Below are 20047 nucleotides of genomic sequence, written 5' to 3'. Positions count from 1 at the left end.
TTGAACCTCTGCCGCTCGTCTCTGAACCTCACTTTGCCGCAGGGAGGCACTGAACAGAGAAACTGCCTTGTTACAGGTCCCGTCCCTCTCTTTACTCCCTTTCTTATATCAAGAGGGGAAAAACACGGAACTACCTCTACCCAATCTGGTCACCATACGCTTATTATCTTTACTGTTACAAATACCGGATCACCCTCCGGGAGAAGATGCTGCCCTGTTGTTACAGAAGGTACTCATTTTCTTTTATTAGTCATTTATATAACATGTAAGGAAAAAGGAATAATTTAAAAATATTTTCCAAGTGGTAGGAATTGGTAGCAAAGCTGGACAGAAGTCTAGCATGGGGGGGACTTGTGTAACTTTCCCATTTGACTGCTTTGGAAAAACAGGCTAGTCCAGAGAGCTAAAAAAAAAAAAGTATCAGAGCCTGATCCTGTATTCCTAGGTAATCTTAAATATCTGAGTTACAGCTTCCAGATTTTAATGTAACCTAATTTAGGTTTGTTTTCCCAACTAGCATCACTTATAAAGAACAGGAGGACTTGACACTCCGGCCCCGTTGCTGCCTCCAGTGCTCCTGAGTCCCTAGAAGGTCTCCAGGTGGGCAAAAGCACTGAGCAGGAAAAAGACCACAACCAGCTTAAAGAATTGTATTCGGTAAGTTGAATGTGAGCTGAAGGATAACAGTTGTAAGGGTATCTTTAGAGGACAGCCGTGAGCTGTTAAAGTCATAAAAAATTAGGAGGTAGATGGGATGTCAGAGCTGAGATGTAATAGCAATATGCTTTATAGACAAGCATTCTGGCCCCGAGATATAAGTCAAGGTCATACAACTAGTGATAAAAAGCAGAGACTTATTAGGAATGTGGGACATAAATCTGTTTAGATGCTGAGCCTAGTATCCAGAACTCCTTCATTTGCCTTTGTATCATATTGCAAGTAACATTCCTAATGGTGCTTTGTATTTTAAATAAGACAGCTTGAGAAAAAAAACCTACATGAGGAAAAAAGTGGAGTAAAAATGAAAATAAAGCTTTGTTTAAACAAGCTGTGTACTACAGTGCACGCCTTATAGTTAGAGCTATGTGGGAGCTGAATCTTGAGAATTAAAGTTCAAGGCTGGGTGGGGCAACAGAGTAAAAATGTCTCAAGATAAAAATGAACTCTGATGTAAATATTTGTACTTTTCTCAGTTATTAGTAACACTCCACTGACTCCAGATTTGATATCAAGTAGAACTCTTAACAGGAATGACTATTAATTCCTAGGTTTAAGGGAGACCTTTTTTTTTTTTTTTTTTGGTTATGGGGGTTGAACTCTGGGCCTGGGTGCTGTCCTTGAGCTCTCCAGCTCAAAGCTACTGCTGAAACCCTGGAGCCACAGTGCCACTTCCCATTTTCTAGTGATTAATTGGAGTTGTCTCATGGTCTTTAGTGCTCAGGCTGGCTTTGAACCTCAGTCCTCAGATCTCAGCCTCCCAAGTATCTAGGTTTACAGGTGTGAGCCATCTAGCTTCCATTACAACTTTGAGACATTGATTCTACTTCTAGCTTTCATTTGCCCCATCTGGCTTCCAGAGGCATCCAAACCTATACAATTTGACTTAACACCAAGGCAGTCGACAATAATCATTTTTATAAAAATATTTCTTTTCCAGGCTGGGAACCTGACAGTGCTGTCTACTGACAATCTGCTCCACCAGGATCCAGTTCAGTTAGACTTCCATTTCCGCCTTACCCCCCATTCCTGTGCCCACTGGCACGGCCTTCTTTCTGACCACCGACTCTTCCTGGACATCCCATTTCGGGCCTTGGATCAAGGCAATCGGGAAAGGTGACTCAGCTGGGATGAGACAGTTGGGGAGGGAAGAGATGAAAGGTTCCATCCTTTTGTTATGTCACAATCAGTAAGTGGACTGATTCATGACCTGGATAAGACATGCAAATCAAGTGGCATACAGACAAATCTATGATCTGATCCAGGGATCTTTGGTGTTCAGAAATAACTGAATAATAGAAAGGAATTTCTAGCTTCTTGTCTTAGCAGACCTTTCTTCCTAGACCTTTTCTGTAGTTTACATCTTAGTCCAGTCATAATTCTTTGTCTTCTGAGGAAAAACTACCAAATCTAGTTTAAGAACTTTGATTTATTAGTCTGGGCAAATAGAGGGGGAAAAAAAAAAAACGGACAAGGTTTTTTAAATTGAGTTGACTTTTTCTCTCTGGCCTCTAGTTTGACAGCAACATTGGAGTATGTGGAGGAGAAGACCAGTGTGGATTCTGTATTTGTGAACTTCCAGAACAATCGGAAGGACAGAGGTGGGGGATCTGCTGTCTTCCCTTGCTTTTTGTATAGAGGCAGCCAAAAGCTCCTTTTCCTTTGTAAAGTTTTTTTCCTCCTTTCCTCTCTTAAAAAAAGCACACTCTGGAGCCGGGAGTTAGGCCTAGTGGTAGCGTGCTTGCCTAGCATGCACGAAGATCTGGGTTCGATTCCTCGGTACCACATACATAGAAAAAAGCCGGAAATGGTGCTGAAGCTCAAGTGGTAGAGCTCTAGCCTTGAGAAAGTCCAAGGACATTGCTCAGGTCCTGAGCTCAAGCCCAGGACTGGCAAAAAAAAAAAAAGCACACTCTGGTTTTTCAGGGATTTTTCTTCTCTCCCACTACAAAAGAAATTAAATTGCTCAGTATTCTGTTTAGTCACATCATAGCTAGACTAATAGGAATCCCTGGAGGCAGTGTCAGAGGCCAGACTGAGGGGGCAATGATATTACACAGAATTCATTCAGGAGATATGGTGGGCCACACAGAAAGGATTTCAAGGAAATATATCAGTCCTTATGTGAAAGGATAGGGCATAAAGCCAGGAGAACTAGAACACATTTATCCAGTTGCCCAGAGCGAATGTTATATTTATCTTCCCTCAAGGAGTTTCTACTCCGTTGCCTGTAAGACAAAAGGTGGTCAAAAACATTCATCAATAATAGATACTATTTCAGAGCTTATTATGTTGTCATTGTGTTGACACACACAATGTGCACAGCACTTAATTTTAAATCCTGTGAGGAAAGATTCTAGGAATTCACTTTACAATTAAAAAACTGAAGATCAGAAATGATAGTCAGTTGGAGCCTAGGTTTACTTCATATCAAAACACATCCTAAAGTCTGCACTCTACTGCTCTCATAGATGATGGGAGGGAATATATGGAATGAGCTAATCATTTATTCTAATCATTTGTTCTGTTCTTTCACAGGTGCTCTGCTTCGGGCCTTCAGCTACATGGGCTTTGAGGTGGTGAGACCAGACCATCCTGCCCTTCCTCCCTGGGGCAATGTCATCTTCATGGTGTATCCCCTAGAAAGGGACCTTGGCAACCTCCCTAGTGAGCCTCCCTAAACATGCTCAATCCATCTCTGTGAGGGCTGGAAGCCTTGACACACGGGACCCAAGACCCCTAGGATGTGATTCAAAACAACTCCATCCTAGGAATAAAGGGTAGTGCAATCAAAATGTGTCCACTGTGTCTTGGATGGGCAGGGGGGCGACTAGCAGTGGGGATAGCAATGCTAGAGCACAAAATGGGGGTATAATACATATTATACAGAACTAAACTCACTGTAGGGTAAGTTTAATGATTAAAAAGATCAGAGGTGGCACCGGGAGTTTGGCCTAGTGGTACAGTGCTCGCCTAGCATGCATAAAGACCCGGGTTCTATTCTTCAGTACTACATACATAGAAAAAAGCCGGAAGGGGCGCTGAGGCTCAAGTGGAGAGCTCTAGCCTTGAGCACTGTCCAAGGACAGTGCTCAGGCCCTGAGCTCAAGCCCAGGACTGGCCAAAAAAAAAAAAAAATAAACCAGAGGCACCTGAGCCAGAGAGGGAACGCCAGGGAAGGAAAGAATGATCTCCTTTTGCTCTTCCCTTATCCCAAACCATTTATACATCCCATCTATTTGCTTAACTGTCAAAGGCAAGGCCTTACCAGTCAACCAGGAAGCTCAAGAAGACTCTTGCTGGAGCTATGATGGCTCATGTCTGTAATCCTTGCTACTCAGATCTAAGGATCGAAGTTCAAAGCCAGCCCAGACAGAAAAGTCCCCATGAGGCTCTTATCTCCAATAAATCACTCAAAGACCAGAAGTGGTGCTGTGGCTCAAGTGGTAGTGCTAGCCTTGAACACAAAGGCACAGGGGCAGTGCTAGGCCCTGAGTTCAAGGCGTACAACCAACCAAACAATACCCCCAAAAACTCCTGTTAGGATACATTCATATACAAATTTCAATTGGAAATTGGAGACAAGTGCCAATTCTGTTTGGAGAGAAGGTACATGGATCTCAAAACATAAGAAGTGAAAAGAGCATACTCCAGACAGCAAGTACAGGGTTGTATTGGAAGAATGAATGGAACTCAAAAGATGGGAATATAAACTGACAAAAGGGTGAGGCCAGGAGTGTGGCCAAGTGGGAGAGTGCTTGCCTAGCATGCATAAAGTCCTGGGTTTGATTCCCGAGTACCACATACACAGAGAAAGCCATCAAATGGCAGAGTGCTAGCCTTGAGCAAAATGTGCCCAAGGACAGTCAGTACCCAGGTCCTGAGTTCAAGCCCCAGGACTGACAAAACCATAAAGGGTACATTAAAGGATTATAGGAAATAACTGCAGGTAAGACTGCAGAGGGGGTTGGAGGTTCTTGCTATCCTTGATAGCAAAGAACTAAAGGAAGGAAATTTCATGTATTAGGGCAGACCTCACTGACAGATATTAAAAAGGGCCTGCATAAGTCATCCCTATGTGTTATTTTCTCCTAGTTTACCTTGCTACCCACATTACATATATACATATCTTCAATTACCTTCATAGTTCTCATTAGAGACCGTCTCAAATGAAGAGATACTTGTAAGCATTCCTAAAGTCCAGGTTTTCAGAATCCTAATCCAGGCTTTTTTTTTTTTTTCACTCTGAATGAGGGTTTGTCACCAAGCCTCGCAGCCCAATGAAGAAGATGGAAATTTGCTAATCCAGGCTTTTAATAATAGTTTTAGGTAGGGCTTTATTTACATAGACTAATCTTGAGTTGGTTGATTTGGGAGTAACTCTGGGGGAAGAAAGTGAATGTGTGTATGGAAAGATACATTTCATAGCCTCTGTATATGAGGCAGTTGGTAATTCTCATGACATTTAGGTTTAGATGGTACTTTACCCATAGGCCAGCTTCTACTTTGGGACTCAATGAATACTTGATTTAATATTCTTGAGATTTTTATTCAAGCAGTCCCCCAAGTGATTTGAATAGATACGTTCTTTTTCTCTCTAGGTGTATGTATATACATGTAAAGACATATTACTAGCAATTTACAGTATTTCCTGAGTTGTCTTTTTACTTGCATTTTAACTAAAGTTCCCCTGTGCGCACATGCACATACACATATGCCTGCTTCCAATAACCTAAAATTGCGGCTGGGAGAATAACCTATCTGAAATTGCAGCTGGGAGGTGGTATTCTTTCCATGTCCCACAGCTCGTTAATATTTTTGCTGATTTTTGCCTTTGACTCTTGAATCAAAAACTACTCAAAACACTTCCTGTAACAAGAGTCACCTGAGTGAGTCAGAGTCTGAAGAATCATTTCAGTGCCCGAATACTGGCTGTTTCCTATCCTTGAGAGACAGCCCCATAATAACGTACAGTATGACTGGCAGAGGGGATCTAGCTTGACTCAGAGTCCTGGAAATAACAGCAGCAGGGAGGGAATTGGGGGTAAAGTGTGTGGGGGAGGGATGTTTTTGTCTCCATCTTCCCCACACACTTTCTGGTAGTCCAATAGGAGGAGAAAATGAATTCAGTCCAAGCCAGACTCTGTAATAATGGAGGGACTGCATGAATCTCTATTGGAGAGTCCTCTTTCCTGGCACCAATCCTGCCAAAGACACAAACAGAGACAGAAATCTTAAAAGAGTCAGTAGGAAGCAAGTTAATCAGTGGGAAAGCAGCTGGAAAGGACTACATGAAGGTAAAGAGGAGGAGGAATAAAGTAAGGCTCCACTTCTCACCCTCATCACTTCCCTACTCACATTGCAAAGCAGATGGCTCATCCAGCCGAAGCACAGACTTCAGAGTAAATAGTCATCTTTAAGGTTATCATCACCAGACATAGAAGCAGCTTCTATTGGGCAGAAATGAAGAAGTTAAGATACTACTCTATTCTAGCAGGTACTACCAGTGAGATGCCAGGGCTCTTGATGCTTAACGACCTAAGAACCAAGCTTTAACTTCCCTAATCTGGAAAGACTGAGAAAAGGTAACTCCACAGATACGCTAAATAGGCTTAAATAGCTAATAGGCTAAATGGTACCTGATAAGCTGAGGCAGGACAAGGTATGTGGTAGCTCTTCTGGGCTCTCTTTGGTATCACTAAGCATGCTGGCAAGAGACATATCTGTTTCTGTGACCTTAGGGCATAAAAGGGAAAAAAAAAAGACCATATGGGCTTGTGGGAAAGAAGCCATCCTGTCATTTTGCTTATAGGATCTGATTAAGGCAGTTGAGTCTGACTGCTGACAGGAAGAAAATGCCTCATTGATTTTTTTTTCTTCCAACCTGTGGGTCGTCCCTTTATAGCTCTTAATGGGCTTCATGTTATTTTCACACACACACACACACACACACACACACACACACACACACACACTCTTTTCTTTGACCATATTCACCTCCCTCTTCATCATTCCTTTCCTACTCAATACCTCCTTTGATCAACTTTTCCAAGCACTTTGGAAGCTGAAGTAACCTAATAGTTCCAGAGTGGCAGTTTTCAATTTTCCAGAAGTTAATGAAATGTTATGACTAGAAGGCCTCATTGTGTCTCCATGCCCAAGGTTTTCCTGGAAGCAGCAGTCTAAATAATGGCTCACATACCATGTCCTTCAACATGTCCGGGACAGTTCTGTTTTCTTCCATGTCTTCAGGAAGCTCAATTGCATATCCTTTACGAACTAATTCTAGCCCAATATCAAGTTTCTGAGAAATAAAGTAAAAAGAATACTGTTCTCTTTGTAAAGGCAGACAAATCTGAGTAAATAAGATGGAACAATTCAGATTAGAACTTTAAAGGTTTTTTTGTGAAATGGTGACTAGGATCTTCCAAAGTAGAAGTAATCTTAGATAAAGGTTTTCTAGGAGATAAATAGTAGCAAGGGCATGCAAATGCAGATAAAGTGAACTGCATTACCTTCCCATTGCTGATATCATATAAGTAGATCTTTGGCCAAGTTGAGATCCCAGTCTGGACATAGCTAGAGATCTTGGCCACCAGGGGCTTCCAATCAGCACAGTAAGTGAGTCTGTCAAATTCATCTAAAGCTTCCTCTTCCCATTGTACACCTGGCAGAAAATTGTACAGGATGGCTGTCACAGAAGGTGCTGATAGGGTGAGCATACACCTTGAAGGGAAGTTGGAACTATTCCTTACAATTTTTTTAATTGTCATTATACACATTACAAAGGGGTTGGTTATCTAAGTCAGGTAATGAGTACATTTCTTTTTGAACAATGTCACCTTTTCCCCTGCTCTCTCATTTTTTCCGCTCCCATCTCCACCCATAAATTGAACAGTTCATTTTCAACATAGTGAGAACTATTCATTTTTACTCAGGAAGGCATTTCTCTGGTAGGTTTGCCTGCCTGCCAGGCAAATTGCTGGCTGCTGCTTTTTTTATGCTACTAATGAAAAAGCACTTGAGACTCCAAGACTCAAGAAGCTTGGGAATGTGAGAATTCCTTATCTACATTATATGAAAGGCAAGTCATGCTGACATGACTGATTTACCTGAGGGGGCGATCCGTGCCAGACTACATTCAATTGCTTGAAATGGAAGGCTTAGGAAGTCACTCCTAAAGTGAAAGAAACAAATTAGAAGCTTGGCAAGATGGGACTTCTTATCGTCCTTACTTTTAGACAGAACCAACTGATCCAGTGTGAGAAGATAATCTGCTCTCTGAAAATAGATTTTCTTCCAAATCCCCTTCGTGATGTATGCTTACCATTATATATGGTCAAAGCTGAGACAACAGCTGAGATTCCAGAAGAGTCCGCACTGACCTGAGAGCCCTGAGCTCCTTCAGTGGGCAATCTCCATTATCTCCAAAGTCAACAAAGTAGAGGTCTAAATTCCCATTCTCCAATGTGCCAAGGACCCGGGCTCGATACCAGGAACCATTTGCAGATAAAGGTGCTGCTACAATGTCTCCTACATGCACAGTCAAGTCTTCAGGCTATACATAGGAGTGAGGAGTTGGGAGGGGGTAGAGTTATGAATGGTAGCTAATAAACAGGGAATACCAGAAGGAAAAAGAACAGTTGCCTCACAGGTAAAGAAAGAAAATAAATTACAATGAAAATGCCCCAGCCCTGTGCTTATGGCAACTCACCAGGCTATTCTCATAATGCTGGGTCATCTCACTGACAAGCTTATCCAATTGCAGGCTACGTGAGCCAATGATTTGGATCCAGAAGTGGTTAGGGTGTTCAGAGGCAGAAACGTAGACTTCTAGGTACTCATCAGCATGGAAACTGAAGTCAGGACTGGGGACTGAACATAGGGATAAGGATGGTGACTGTATTAGAACCATGAATGGTAAAAATACTGAGTGGCTGTTAACCATTTAGAAAATGGCTGGAGGGACAACTGGAAGAATCATACATGAATGTCCTGAGGAAAGGTACTAAGTTATATTTATTACCTTTCTATGTAACTGAGAAACAATAAAATACATTTGTTTTATTTTGTTTTGTCAGTTGTGGGGCTTGAACGCTAGGCCTGGGCGATGAACCCTGAGCTCTTCAGGTCAAGGCTAGCACTCCTGAGCCACAGCACCACTTCCTGTTTTTTGGTGGTTAACTGGAGATGAGTCTCATGGACTTTTTGTGCCCAAGCTGGTTTTGAACTGCGATCCTCAGATCTCAGCCTCCTGAGCAGCTAGGATTACAGGTGTGAGCCACCAGAGCCTGGCCAATAATAAACATTCTTTGTCATATGTCATGCATTCAGAGAAGGTCCTCCATCTGCTAGGTGCGTCAAGATCATGAAAAAGGTACAGTAACGTGTACATGAACAATAATTTTGCTTATTCCAGATTCCATTCTACCGTGGATCCATCATGTGAGCATGAGCCTGAGCCTCTGGGGATCCTGGTATTCCCTGCTCATGCCAGCATATTTGCATAGAAAGAGAAAATTCATGGCCTTTTTATTCTTCTTGAAAAGGGATCATTTTAAAAAACAAACTAGACAGGTGATACAAAATTAGGATAAGCATAAAACAGGCTCTGTTCAGAAGTGGCATCATTGGAGTGAGTGAATAAGGGTGAATTTGGCCAAAGTATATTATATGCATAAACTATGAAGTCGGGTGAAAGTGTTTTAGAATGGAGGAGAATACGGGAAAGTGAAAAAGGAAGATGGAAGTTGATGGATACATTGAATACATGTATGGGAATGGCACAACAAAACTTCCCTTATGGAAGTAGTATACACTAATACATTTTCTCTCTCTCTCTTTTTTTTCTTGCCCGTCCTGGGGCTTCAACTCTGGGCCTGGGTACAGACTTTGACCTTCCTTTGCTCAAGGCTAGCACTCCCACTTGAGCCACAGTGCCACTTCCAGCTTTTCTGAGTGGTTAATTGGAGATAAAGAGTCTCAGGGACTTTCTTGCCCAGGCTGGCTTTAAACCATGATCCTGAGATCTCAGCCTCCTGAGTAGCTAGGATTACAGGTATGAACCACCAGCATGGCTAATAAAAATATTTTTAATAAAAGGTGTGTTTGGGGAAAGAATATAACTTCAATTATTGGATGTGTTACTCACAGACTAGTTTCCTGTATCAGCATCTTGTGCTCTCATTTTCCTTCGTCACTGGCTGGCTTACATTCAGAAAAATTGTTTAGTATTAATCTAAGTAGACATTACCAGAAAGGCATGATTTATGATGACAGATTTACATTTTTTATTGATTCCTATTTGAGGTCAGAAAAGCTAGTCTTCTTATCTTTTATATGATTAATGGGTTCTCAGTTTGTTACATACTTTCAAACATGGACATCTCTGGACTGGTTTGGGCTCCAGGTTTCTGAAAGCTGTCATCGTTAGGTTTTTCCCAGGAACCTTCTTTGGGTCCTATAACAGCCATGTCACCACCTCCTTTGTGGGGAGGAATCTCCAAAGGTGCAGTCTGCCCCGTGCTAGTACTGGTATTCTTCCATGAAGCTGGTTCTCCAGCTCCTCCTGCCTCTGTCCTTTCTTCTCTTCTCACACTGATTGGCTGCTTGCGTGGGACTCTGGTTTCTGCAGAATGAGCAATTCTCTTCCGAAGTTCTTCGTCCTCTGAAACTTTCTCCAGTATCAAGTGCTGTGGAATATGAAGGAAGGTATAAGCTATGCAGTCAGACACTGACTTGGGATCAAGGAAAGGATTTTTCTTACTTTTAGATAAGATTCAAGTGCATCAGCTACTTGCCTTAGCCGCTGCCACTTCCTTCTGTGTTCCTGAGATTTTTATGAGCCTTGATAGTAGTAATGTCCCCTCTGATTCTTTGTCACAGGTAATTTTTGCTCCTGAGGCCTTACAGATAGAACGAATTGTCTCGCCACCTCTCCCTATATTGAACAACACATAAAAAACTGTTCTTACCTCCAATATTAATTAGTAGAAAAATAATCAGTGTTACTTTTCAAATTAAGCAGGATATAAGATGAAGAATGGAAGGTAGGCACTATTGGAGTTATTACTATAGAAAAGAGAATGCAAGATAGTATCTATTTTATTTACTCTTGATGTTTAGCTATGTTAATTTCATGTCATTTCAATTGTATGGATTCTTAGCAAGCCATACTCAGCAAGGCCATACTCAGCAACTCCAGCTCCTAAGAAGAAGACATACTACATGTCTTAGAACCCTGAAATAGTGCATGATGGAATTATTTAGGGAAACATATAACAGGTACTCTTTACAGCACTGCCTTGAAAGATTGAGATAGCATAGGCATCAACAGTTTTCCTTTATGAATCTATCTGTAACATTCAGATAATGGATTTTATTTTTATCACCAGTTCTCTAAAAAAGTCTTTTTTCCTCAACAAGGTCAAAGGGAGTAGATCAGGAACACCTCTGGGAAAGTGTAAAAGAAAGGCCAAAGTAAAGAAGAAAGGAAATAGCAGAGGAAGCTGTCCAGTGGTACCTATGATTCTGCCCACGGATCTCTGGGGAACTGAGAGCTGTTCAGACACTGGGGTATTCTCTGTCAGGATCTGATGGATGGCTGCTTTGGCCTTGCACACCTGAACAGGAAAACCACTGATAAGCAGCACTCGCTCATCGCCTACATCCTCTGTGTCCACATCAATCCGAGCACCTGTCTGTTTCCGCAGCTGCAGAGAAAAAGGAGAGATGGCAGAACACTGTGAAAGAGCTCCAATTTGGGCCCAGCTGTCTTGGAGATAAATATAGTTAAGAAAAAGCACCAGCTAAATAAAAGCACTATAATCAATATTTATTTATTCTTATGGAAAGAAATCATGAACAAGAGTACTCCACATAGCAGTTAATTTAAAACCATTTATTTCTTTTGTGTTTACATCCCTTTCTTTTCTGATTTTATGTGGTTTAGATAATAAAAATTTTCATCCATTCCCTTTTCTTTTTGACAGTCCTGGGCTTGAACTCAGGGCCTTGAACTTTTTTTGCTCAAAGCTAGAGCTCTTCCATTTGGAACTTCAGCTCCACTTCTGTTTTTTGGGGGTTACCTGGAGATAAGAGACTCATAAACTTCCCTACCCCCCACAGGGTGGTGGGTTGGGAAGAGAGAGGGCATGGTGGCTTCAAACTGTGATCCTTAGATTTCAGCCTCCTGAGAATGAGAGGCATGAGCCATCGGTGTCCACCTCATCATTTGCATGCATGCGTGTGTGTTGCTAGGGAGTGAACCTGGGGCCTCATGGGTATTAGGTAAGTATTCTACCATTGAACTACATCTTCAAAAGATTTTGTTTGTTGAAGAATGGAAAATAGGGGGCCAGGAGTTTGGCCTAGTGGTAGAGTGCTTGCCTAGCATTCATGAAGACCCAGGTTCGATTCCTCGGTACCACATACATAGAAAAAGAAAGCCAAAGGTCGTGCTGAGGATCAAGTGGTAGAGCTCTAGCCTTGAGAAAGTCCAAGGACGGTGCTCAGGCCCTGAGCTCAAGCCCAGGATTGGCAAAACAAACAAACAAACAAAAAAGAATGGAAAATAGGGACTGGGAATGTGACTGAGTGGCAAGAGTGCTTATCTGGCATGCATGAAGCCCTGGGTCTGATTCCTCAATAACACATAAACAGAAAAAGCTGAAGTGATGCTGTGGCTCAAGTAGTAGAGTGTTATCCTTGAGCAAAAAGCTCAGGAGCCGGGCACAGTGGCTCATGCCTGTAATCCTAATTATTCAGGAAGCTGAGATCTGAGGATCTCGGTTCAAAGTCAGCCTGGGAATGGAAGTCCGTGAGACTCTTATCGCCAACTAGAAAACCGCAAGTGGTGTTGTGGCTCCAGGAGTAGGGGGGTACCCTTGAGCTGAAGAGTTCAGGGACAGTGCCCAGGCCCAGAGTTCAAGCCCCATGACTGACAGGAAAAAAGAAGAAGAAGCTGCTCAAGGACAGTGCTTAGGAACTGAGTTCAAGTCCCAGGACTGGCACAAAGAAAGAAAGAAAGAAAGAAAAAGGCAATAGTTTTGTATTTATTGTCAATAAGAGTTATCTTGATAATAGAAAAAAATAGCTCAAACTATACTAAGCTGAGAATCATCTAATCAAGTTGTTCATTCTTTAAGTACTTATCTTTGGAAAGTAAAAGGTGTAGTTAGATTAAAATGCTTCTATTGTTTTTTCATTTAAAAAATACAAACAATTTGGGGATCTTTGTGATATAGGGTCAAAGGAAGGGAACAAGAAATCCATAAACGGAATCACTAGTCTGCTCTCTCACTTACTTGTTTAATATTGGCTCCCTGCCGTCCAATGATGAGCTTCACAGCCTCCTGGGGAACCCGCATCTCTATCTCAATGTCATCTTCTCCAACAAACGTCAGCCGTTCTTCTGCACAGATCATAGCTTACTGGATCGGACTTAAATACACCCAAAACACTATTATCCCTTCCTTGAATGTGGCTCTCCAAGAGACACTGATCCAAGATATAAAGTGTAGATCTCAACCACAGTGACAAGGAAAAGGAAAATCTAAGTGGATATTAAGAGATCCTCAAAAACCAAAGTTAAGGCTGGGAGTATAGTTTGGTGATGAGTGTAGTACATAATTAACATGCACAAGGCCAAGTTTAAGCTCCAGCACGCACATACACACTCACAAAGAGAACATTTTTTCTAGGACACTACAGAGATGGAGTCGCGCAGACTTTTCTGCCCAGCTGGCTTTGAATTTTGGTCTTTGAGGTAGTAGCCTCCTGAAAAGCTAGGATTACATACAGGGGTGAACCATCAACATGTAACTAGGATAGTAACTTCTGACAACTAGAGAGAAGCATATAAAATAATAGTATAGCTAGGCGCAGTGGCTCATGCCTGTAATCCTAGCTACTTAGGAGGCTGAGATCTGAGGATTGTGGCTCAAAGCCAGCTGAGGCACTAAAGTCTGAGACTCTTATCTCCAAGTAACCACTAGAAAACTGGAAGTGGTGCTGTGGCTCCAGGGTAGGGCAGTAGCCTTGAGCTGAAGAGCCTCAGGCCCAGAGTTCAAGTCCCATGACTGACAAAATAAAGAAATAAATATAAAATAAGGGTATAATATACCAAAGGAACTACACAATGAGCTCATTTTACTACACAGAATGAATGCAGAAGAAATGAAATATTTTCAGTATGATTCCTCATAGAAAGCCAATTTTATCTCAATATACAGTATTGGTTCGGCAAGGAAAATTTTTTTTTTTTTTTTGCCAGTCTTGGGGCCCAAACTCAGGCCCTGAATACTGTTCTTGGGTTTTCCTCAAGGCTAGAGCTCTACCAATTGAGCCACAGCACCACTTTCAGCTTTTTCTATGTAGGTGGTACCAAGGAGTTGAACCTGGGTCTTTGTGCATGCTAGGCAAGCACTCTACCTCTAGGCCAAACTCCTGACCCAAAACTTTCATTTTAATTGACAAAGTAGAAAAATGATCTAATATTTTTAGGTGCAATGAAGAGATTCACATACCTCTGCTTTCTCTATACCTGCGGTATAGAATATAGGCAACTGCTGCACTGGCTGGGATGCCAAGGCCCAGGGCTATCTTCTGAATAGTGGACAGGCTTGTCCAAGAAGTCTGTTTGGTGGACATTTTCTGCTGTCTATTGACTTACATCCTGAAAGAAGCAAATCAAGGAAAAGTTGTCATTTTCAACCAACAAGTAACTTGTCTAGCTAGCAGAGAGGCATGAGAACACAGTTACTGAAAAGGACATGGGAGCCTATTTTCCCATTTCAAGAGCTTCAGCAAAAATTATTCATGAAAAAAATGTCTCCTGGTATTTTTAACATATCAGTTAAGGGAAACATGCACATAAAATTTAATAGAAACACACTCCACTTTTTTCCTCTCAAGGAGATCTATGCATTGATCAATTTTAAAAGACAAAGGAGCAGTAGCTACAACTGTAATTCAAATTAATTAGGAAGAAAAAGTAAGGCTGGAGGTTTGGCTCCAACAGGAATTTTAAGTTATTTTATATAAAACCTTATCTATGCCTCTGGACATTCCTAAAAGCTGTTTTCTCTGCAAGGAGTGCTATTTTAGGCCTGATAAAAAGCATGTTACCAGGCCAGAACCATGGCCTAGTGGTAGAGTGCTTGCCTAGCATGCATAAAGCCCTGGGTTCAATTCCTCAGTATCATATAAACAGAAAAAAAACAGAAGTGGTGCTATGTTAGAGCTCAAGTGGCTCAAGTGGTAGAGCTCTATCTTGCCTTGAAAACACCCAAGGACAGTGCTCAGGCCCAGAGTTCTAGCCCCAGAACTAGCAAAAACAACAACAACAAAAACCCTGTAAGGACAACGCCCAAATCCTGAGTTCAAGCCATAGGACAGACACAAGCAGGCAGGCAGGTAGGCAAAGACTTACACCAATAATAATAAAGTAAAATAAATAATAATAATCCTTTTTTTTTTTTTTTTTTTGCCAGTCCTGGGGTTGAGCTCAGGGTCAGAGCACTGTCCTTGGGTTTTCTCAAGGTTAGAATTCTACCACTTGAGCCCCAGCACCACTTCTGGCTTTTTTCTATGTATGTAGTACTGAGGAACTGAACCAGGGTCTTTGTGCTTGCTAGGTAAGCATTCTACAACTAGGCCAAACTCCTAGCCCCAACAATCCTTGGTTTCTGTGTCATATTTCTTTTCCATTCTCTTCCTGTTTCTCTACCAAGTACTTCTGAGTTTGGGGCTTGTCAACCTGTGCTTTCTAGCCACTGCTAATGTGACTGGCTTCTTTGGGCAATTTTATCAACACCAGAAGTTTCAATTGTTGCCTGTATGCTAATGACATCAACAACACAGCACTTAGTGGCTCATGCCTATAATCCTAATTACTCAGGAGACTGAAATCTAAGAGTCAAAATAGGAAGCCAGCCCAGCACAAAAGACCATGTTTTTGTTGTTGTTTTTGTTTTCCAATCCTGAGGCATGAACTCATGACCTGTGCACTGTCCTGAATCTTTACTCAAGGCTAGCACTCTACTACTTGAGCCACAGCACCACTTTCAGCTTTTCTATGTATGTGGTACTAAGGAATCAAACCCAGGTCTTCATGCATGTTAGGTAAGCACTCTACCACTAGGCCAAACTACTGGCCCTAAGACCATGAGATTCTTATCTTTCACTGGCCACCAAAAAGCCAGAAGTGGAGTTGTGGCTCAAGTGGGAAAATACCAGCTTTGAGCAAAAAGCTAAGAGATAGTACCCAGGTTTTAAGTTCAAGTCCCAGTACCAGCATCAAGAAATAAGCACAAATTTTTTGTTTAGAACACTGCAATGACCTTACTGGCATTAGTTAACCTCTGACACGATACCTTCATTTTACTGTCAAGAAAATCCTAACATTTCCTCATTGTAATTCCTTCTACATACATTCAAACTCTGACAATTATTTTACATCTTTCTTCTCAAATCTTAAATAGTTTCTTAAATTCCTATTTCACTAAGGAGGCACAGCCTTCAAAGGAAATATGCACAAACATCCATTCATTCACCTTTCTCTATTTTGCCTATTTGATCTTTACTCCTGTAACAATAGATGAAGTCTTTCTTCCTAATATTGAAGTCTTTCATAAAAATGTTCTTCAAGGGCCTGGGAATGTGGTTTAGTGGTAGAGTGTTTGCCTAGCATGCATGAAACCCTGGGTTCGATTCCTCAGCACCACATAAACAGAAAAAGATGGAAGTGGTGGTGTGGCTCAAGTGGTGGAGTGATAGCGTTGAGCACAGAGAGGTTGAGGGACAGTTCCTAGGCCCTAAGTTCAAGCCTTACCACCAGAAAAAAAAAAGTTCATGTTCTTCCTTCAGTGTTGTTAATGTTTTCCTTCCCATTGTTCCATTCTGCTGGGTTTTTCCATCAGCAAGGATTCTTTCTTCTCCGTTTTTGTTTTTGTTTTTTTTTTAATTGGTCGTGGGATTTGACCTCTGGGCCTGGGTACTATCTCTGAGCTCTTGAACTCAAGGCTAGCCCTGTACCACTTTTGAGCCACAGTGCCACTTCCAGTTTTCTGGTGATTAATTGGAGATAAGAGTCTCATGGACTTTTATGCCAGGCTGGCTTTGAACTGTGATCCTCAGCTCTCAGCCTCCTGAATAGCTAGCATTATAGGCGTGTGCCACTGTGCCCAGCTCTTGGATACTTTTTGCTCAAAGTTAGTGCTCTGCTACTTACCTGAGCCACAATACCACTTCCGGTATCAAGGAATTGAACCCAGAGCTTCATGCATACTAGGCAAGCACTCTACCACTAGGCTACACTCTTGGTCCCAAGGTTTTCTGCTTAACTAATTTGTAAACTTATGACTTCCAAATTGATATTTTCCTATACTAAGGAATCATTTACTCTGGATGTCTACAAAAGGTTTTACTTTAAAAAAATCTAGTTGCCTCATATTTCTCATATGGGCCCTATAGTATAAGCATCTTCATTATAAATGTGCTTCAGTAAAATAATTCTGGCTTGTTTATTATGGGCTGAACATGCTATGGAGAAAGGGAGGAATGATTTCTGTTTTGAGTCACACAACAGTGGCTCACACTTGTAATCCCAGCTACTCAGGAGACTGCAATGTGAGGATTACGGTTTGGAGCCAGTGTAGGCAAACAAATCCATGAGACATATCTCTAACTAGTAAAAAGTTGGAAGTAGAAATGTAGCTCAAGTGGTAGAGTGCCAGGCGTGAGTTAAAAAAAAACAAACAAACAAAAAAAAACAACTGAGCCAGAGCTCAAGGCTCTGAATTTAAGGTCTTCCACCCAAAAGAAAAAAAAATATGTTCTGAAACAGCTTGATGAGAGATAACACTAAAACAACTAGTTAGACAGCAGTGCAAAGATAATTTTTAAAAAATCTTGAGCAATGCAATATCAGGGAAGAACTGGAAGTGAAACAGATTTCTTTCTTTCTGGTTTTTTTTTTTTTTTTTGCCAGACCTGGGACTTGTACTCAGGGCCTGGGCACTGTCCTTGAACATTTTTTTTCAAGGTTAGCACTCTACCATTTGAACCACAGTACCACTTCCAGCTTTTTCTGTGTATGTGCTAGTGAGAATTGCACCCAGGGCTTCATGTATGCTACACAAGCACTTTATCACCAGGCCACACTCCCAGGTTTATTTCTTAGAAAGGACATAGTTGAAAAAATATTACTCATCTGCTGCCAAGTTACTAAAACTAATAAAAGTATCACATGTGAGATTGGCTCTCAGCACAAGGTCAAGGAAGACTTGACTTCTTGTCTGATAGGACAGGTCTTGACAGGCAGGTGCCTGTAGGTGGTTTTGGGAACCCAAAATAAATATGCTTTCTCATTTAACATGACATTACTAGCCATATTTCTGATTTATGGAAAAATTATAGAACTGAGAGGGATCACAGACATTATTTTGTCCCATTTATGTTACAAATTGAGAAACTGAGGTTAAAGGATATGCAAGGATTTCTCCATATCACACAGAGTGAGTATAAGGAAAACAATTCTGTTTTGAAGGCCAATCATAATCATACCTCTTTAAGGAAGCCCAATACAAAAGTGTTTTTTCAGGTCTGAAACTATGAGAATCCAAACCAGGGACCACTAATGTTTTCCTGGTTTTGTAAACTCTCTTAAGACTGATTTACTGTAGGTCGGGTACTATCAATGTGGACTTCTACAGTATCCCAAACATATATCATGCTTATAATTCTTTTCTTGAAAGTAGTACTGGGATTTGAACTCATTGCCTTTGAGCTTGTTAGGTAGGCAGTCTACTGCCTAAGCAATGTCTCCAAGCCCCTGTTTCTCTGTTTTTGTTGTTGTTAAGGCCTTCCTTTTTGCTGATGCCAGTCTGGACTGTAATACTCTTATGTACACTTTCTGCCATAGCTGATATAATAAATGCATTCCACCACCCCAAACTTTCTTTCTTTTTTTTTTTTTTTTTTTTTGCCAGTCCTGGACTTGACCTCAGGGCCTGAGCACTGACTGTCCTTGGACTTTCTCAAGGCTGGAGCTCTACCTCAGCAGCCCTTCCAGTTTTTTTCTATGTATGTGGTGCTGAGGAATCGAATCCCGGTCTTCATGCATGCTAGGCAAGCACTCTACCACTAGGCCAAGCTCCCAGCCCCCCAACTTTTTCTTTTGAGATGAGATCACACACACTTTTTTTTTGCCAAGGCTGATTTCAAATCTTGATACCTCAAATCTAAGCCTCCCAAGTGGCAAGGATTACAGGTGTAAGCCACCACTCTGGGCCATTGGCTTGTAGTTCTTGATTAACAGCTCTGTTGTGGGGAGAATGACTTGAAAGCTAAAGCCTCTGCTGATATTACAAGTGATCTTGTGCTGAGTTACCAGCTGATATCCAAAGGTATGAACAAATGAAATCAAATCAGACAAAACCTTCCACAATGCTTGTCTTAAGGGACAAGGACAACTGAGAGAAAAAAAAAAAAACAACCCAAAAAGCTCCTGGTACACTATTCTGACCACTACAAGTCACAATTTCATTTAGAGATAACTGAAGAAAAAGCTGAGTGGGGGATAAGAAGGCAAACTGGTCAGCCTGGTGCACTGAAACTCAAGAACAGTACCTAGGCCTTGAGTTCAAGCCTAGGCCCAGTGTATGGGCAGGCATACACACAAATACAAATACACACACACACACACACACACACACACACCCCTTGAGTGCAAGCCTCGGGCCCTGCACACACACACACAGCAAAAATAAAATAATGGTGCCTCAGTTCAAAAGGAAACTGCCAAAGGGGCAAACCCTCCACAATGGTCTAGCCCTGTACTGGACAATCTCCTTCGGGTTTGGGCCAAGCCGCCGGCCGGCGCCTCACTGGCTCCCGGGCCTCACACCGTCGCCTCAGCCGGCGCACGCGTCCCACGCCTCGCTTTCCTCAAACAGTATTTTTGCATCCCAGTGACCTGGACAGGCCGCAGCCCGGCCTCTCCCCACCCCCCAAACCTCGTCCTGGAACCCCGCCGTTACCGCTCCTCGAGAATCAACTGTCTTGCTCTCCGCTTCGCACCTCTCAGCCTAGCCGCCCGACGCCGACTCCTCCTCCTCCCACTCGCACCACAAGTGGAGCTCCGCCGGCCGCGCCTCAGCCACCACTGTCCCACCTCCAAAGCGCGTGCGCACCAATCAGCGTCTGGGTTGCGGTGGACCAATCGCCTTCCCCTACTCCAACCAATCATTCCGCGAATTACCGTGAGTGACGTAGTTACTGCGCGCTAAAATCCAATTGCCCGCTAGAAAGGCAAAGCCGGCCCACCCCT

General features: G+C 42.1%; 2 protein-coding genes across 2 annotated transcripts; one reads left to right on the top strand and one right to left on the bottom strand.

Annotated features, from left to right (window-relative positions):
- Positions 1–3512, top strand: Oaz3 (ornithine decarboxylase antizyme 3). Its single transcript, XM_090340987.1, is given in 6 exon segments — positions 1–229; positions 518–578; positions 580–657; positions 1658–1833; positions 2233–2318; positions 3256–3512. Coding segments are annotated over 6 exon segments (567 nt in total). The 5' UTR covers positions 1–206; the 3' UTR covers positions 3399–3512.
- Positions 3513–5013: 1501 nt separating this feature from the next.
- Positions 5014–19972, bottom strand: Tdrkh (tudor and KH domain containing). The gene is made up of 14 exons (XM_090340986.1): positions 19758–19972; positions 14244–14392; positions 13023–13129; positions 11240–11429; positions 10518–10657; positions 10088–10409; positions 8432–8592; positions 8103–8275; positions 7830–7894; positions 7233–7384; positions 6920–7021; positions 6357–6453; positions 6076–6167; positions 5014–5921 (listed from the first exon to the last, which is right to left on the bottom strand). The coding sequence occupies exons 2-13, from the start codon at positions 14365–14367 to the stop codon at positions 6115–6117; spliced, it is 1686 nt and encodes a 561-aa protein (XP_090197112.1). The 5' UTR covers positions 14368–14392; positions 19758–19972; the 3' UTR covers positions 5014–5921; positions 6076–6114.
- Positions 19973–20047: the final 75 nt, after the last annotated feature.

The sequence above is a fragment of the Megascapheus bottae genome, chromosome 10, assembly GCF_031878675.1.
Source record: "Megascapheus bottae isolate mThoBot1 chromosome 10, mThoBot2.hap1, whole genome shotgun sequence".
Lineage (NCBI taxonomy): Eukaryota > Metazoa > Chordata > Mammalia > Rodentia > Geomyidae > Megascapheus > Megascapheus bottae.
The sequence above is the reverse complement of the archived record's forward strand: the minus strand, read 5'-3'. Positions and strand labels throughout refer to the sequence as shown.

What these genes read in the sequence shown, in the direction of transcription:
- Tdrkh (XM_090340986.1), bottom strand. Translation starts at nt 14,367, where the DNA reads ATGTCCACCAAACAGACTTCTTGGACAAGCCTGTCCACTATTCAGAAG. An exon ending in AGAGATGTCCATGTTTGAAA is followed by an intron (nt 8,593 to 10,087) that starts GTATGTAACAAA and finishes CCCTATGTTCAG; the next exon opens with TCCCCAGTCCTGACTTCAGT. An exon ending in ATGATATCAGCAATGGGAAG is followed by an intron (nt 7,022 to 7,232) that starts GTAATGCAGTTC and finishes TTTATTTCTCAG; the next exon opens with AAACTTGATATTGGGCTAGA.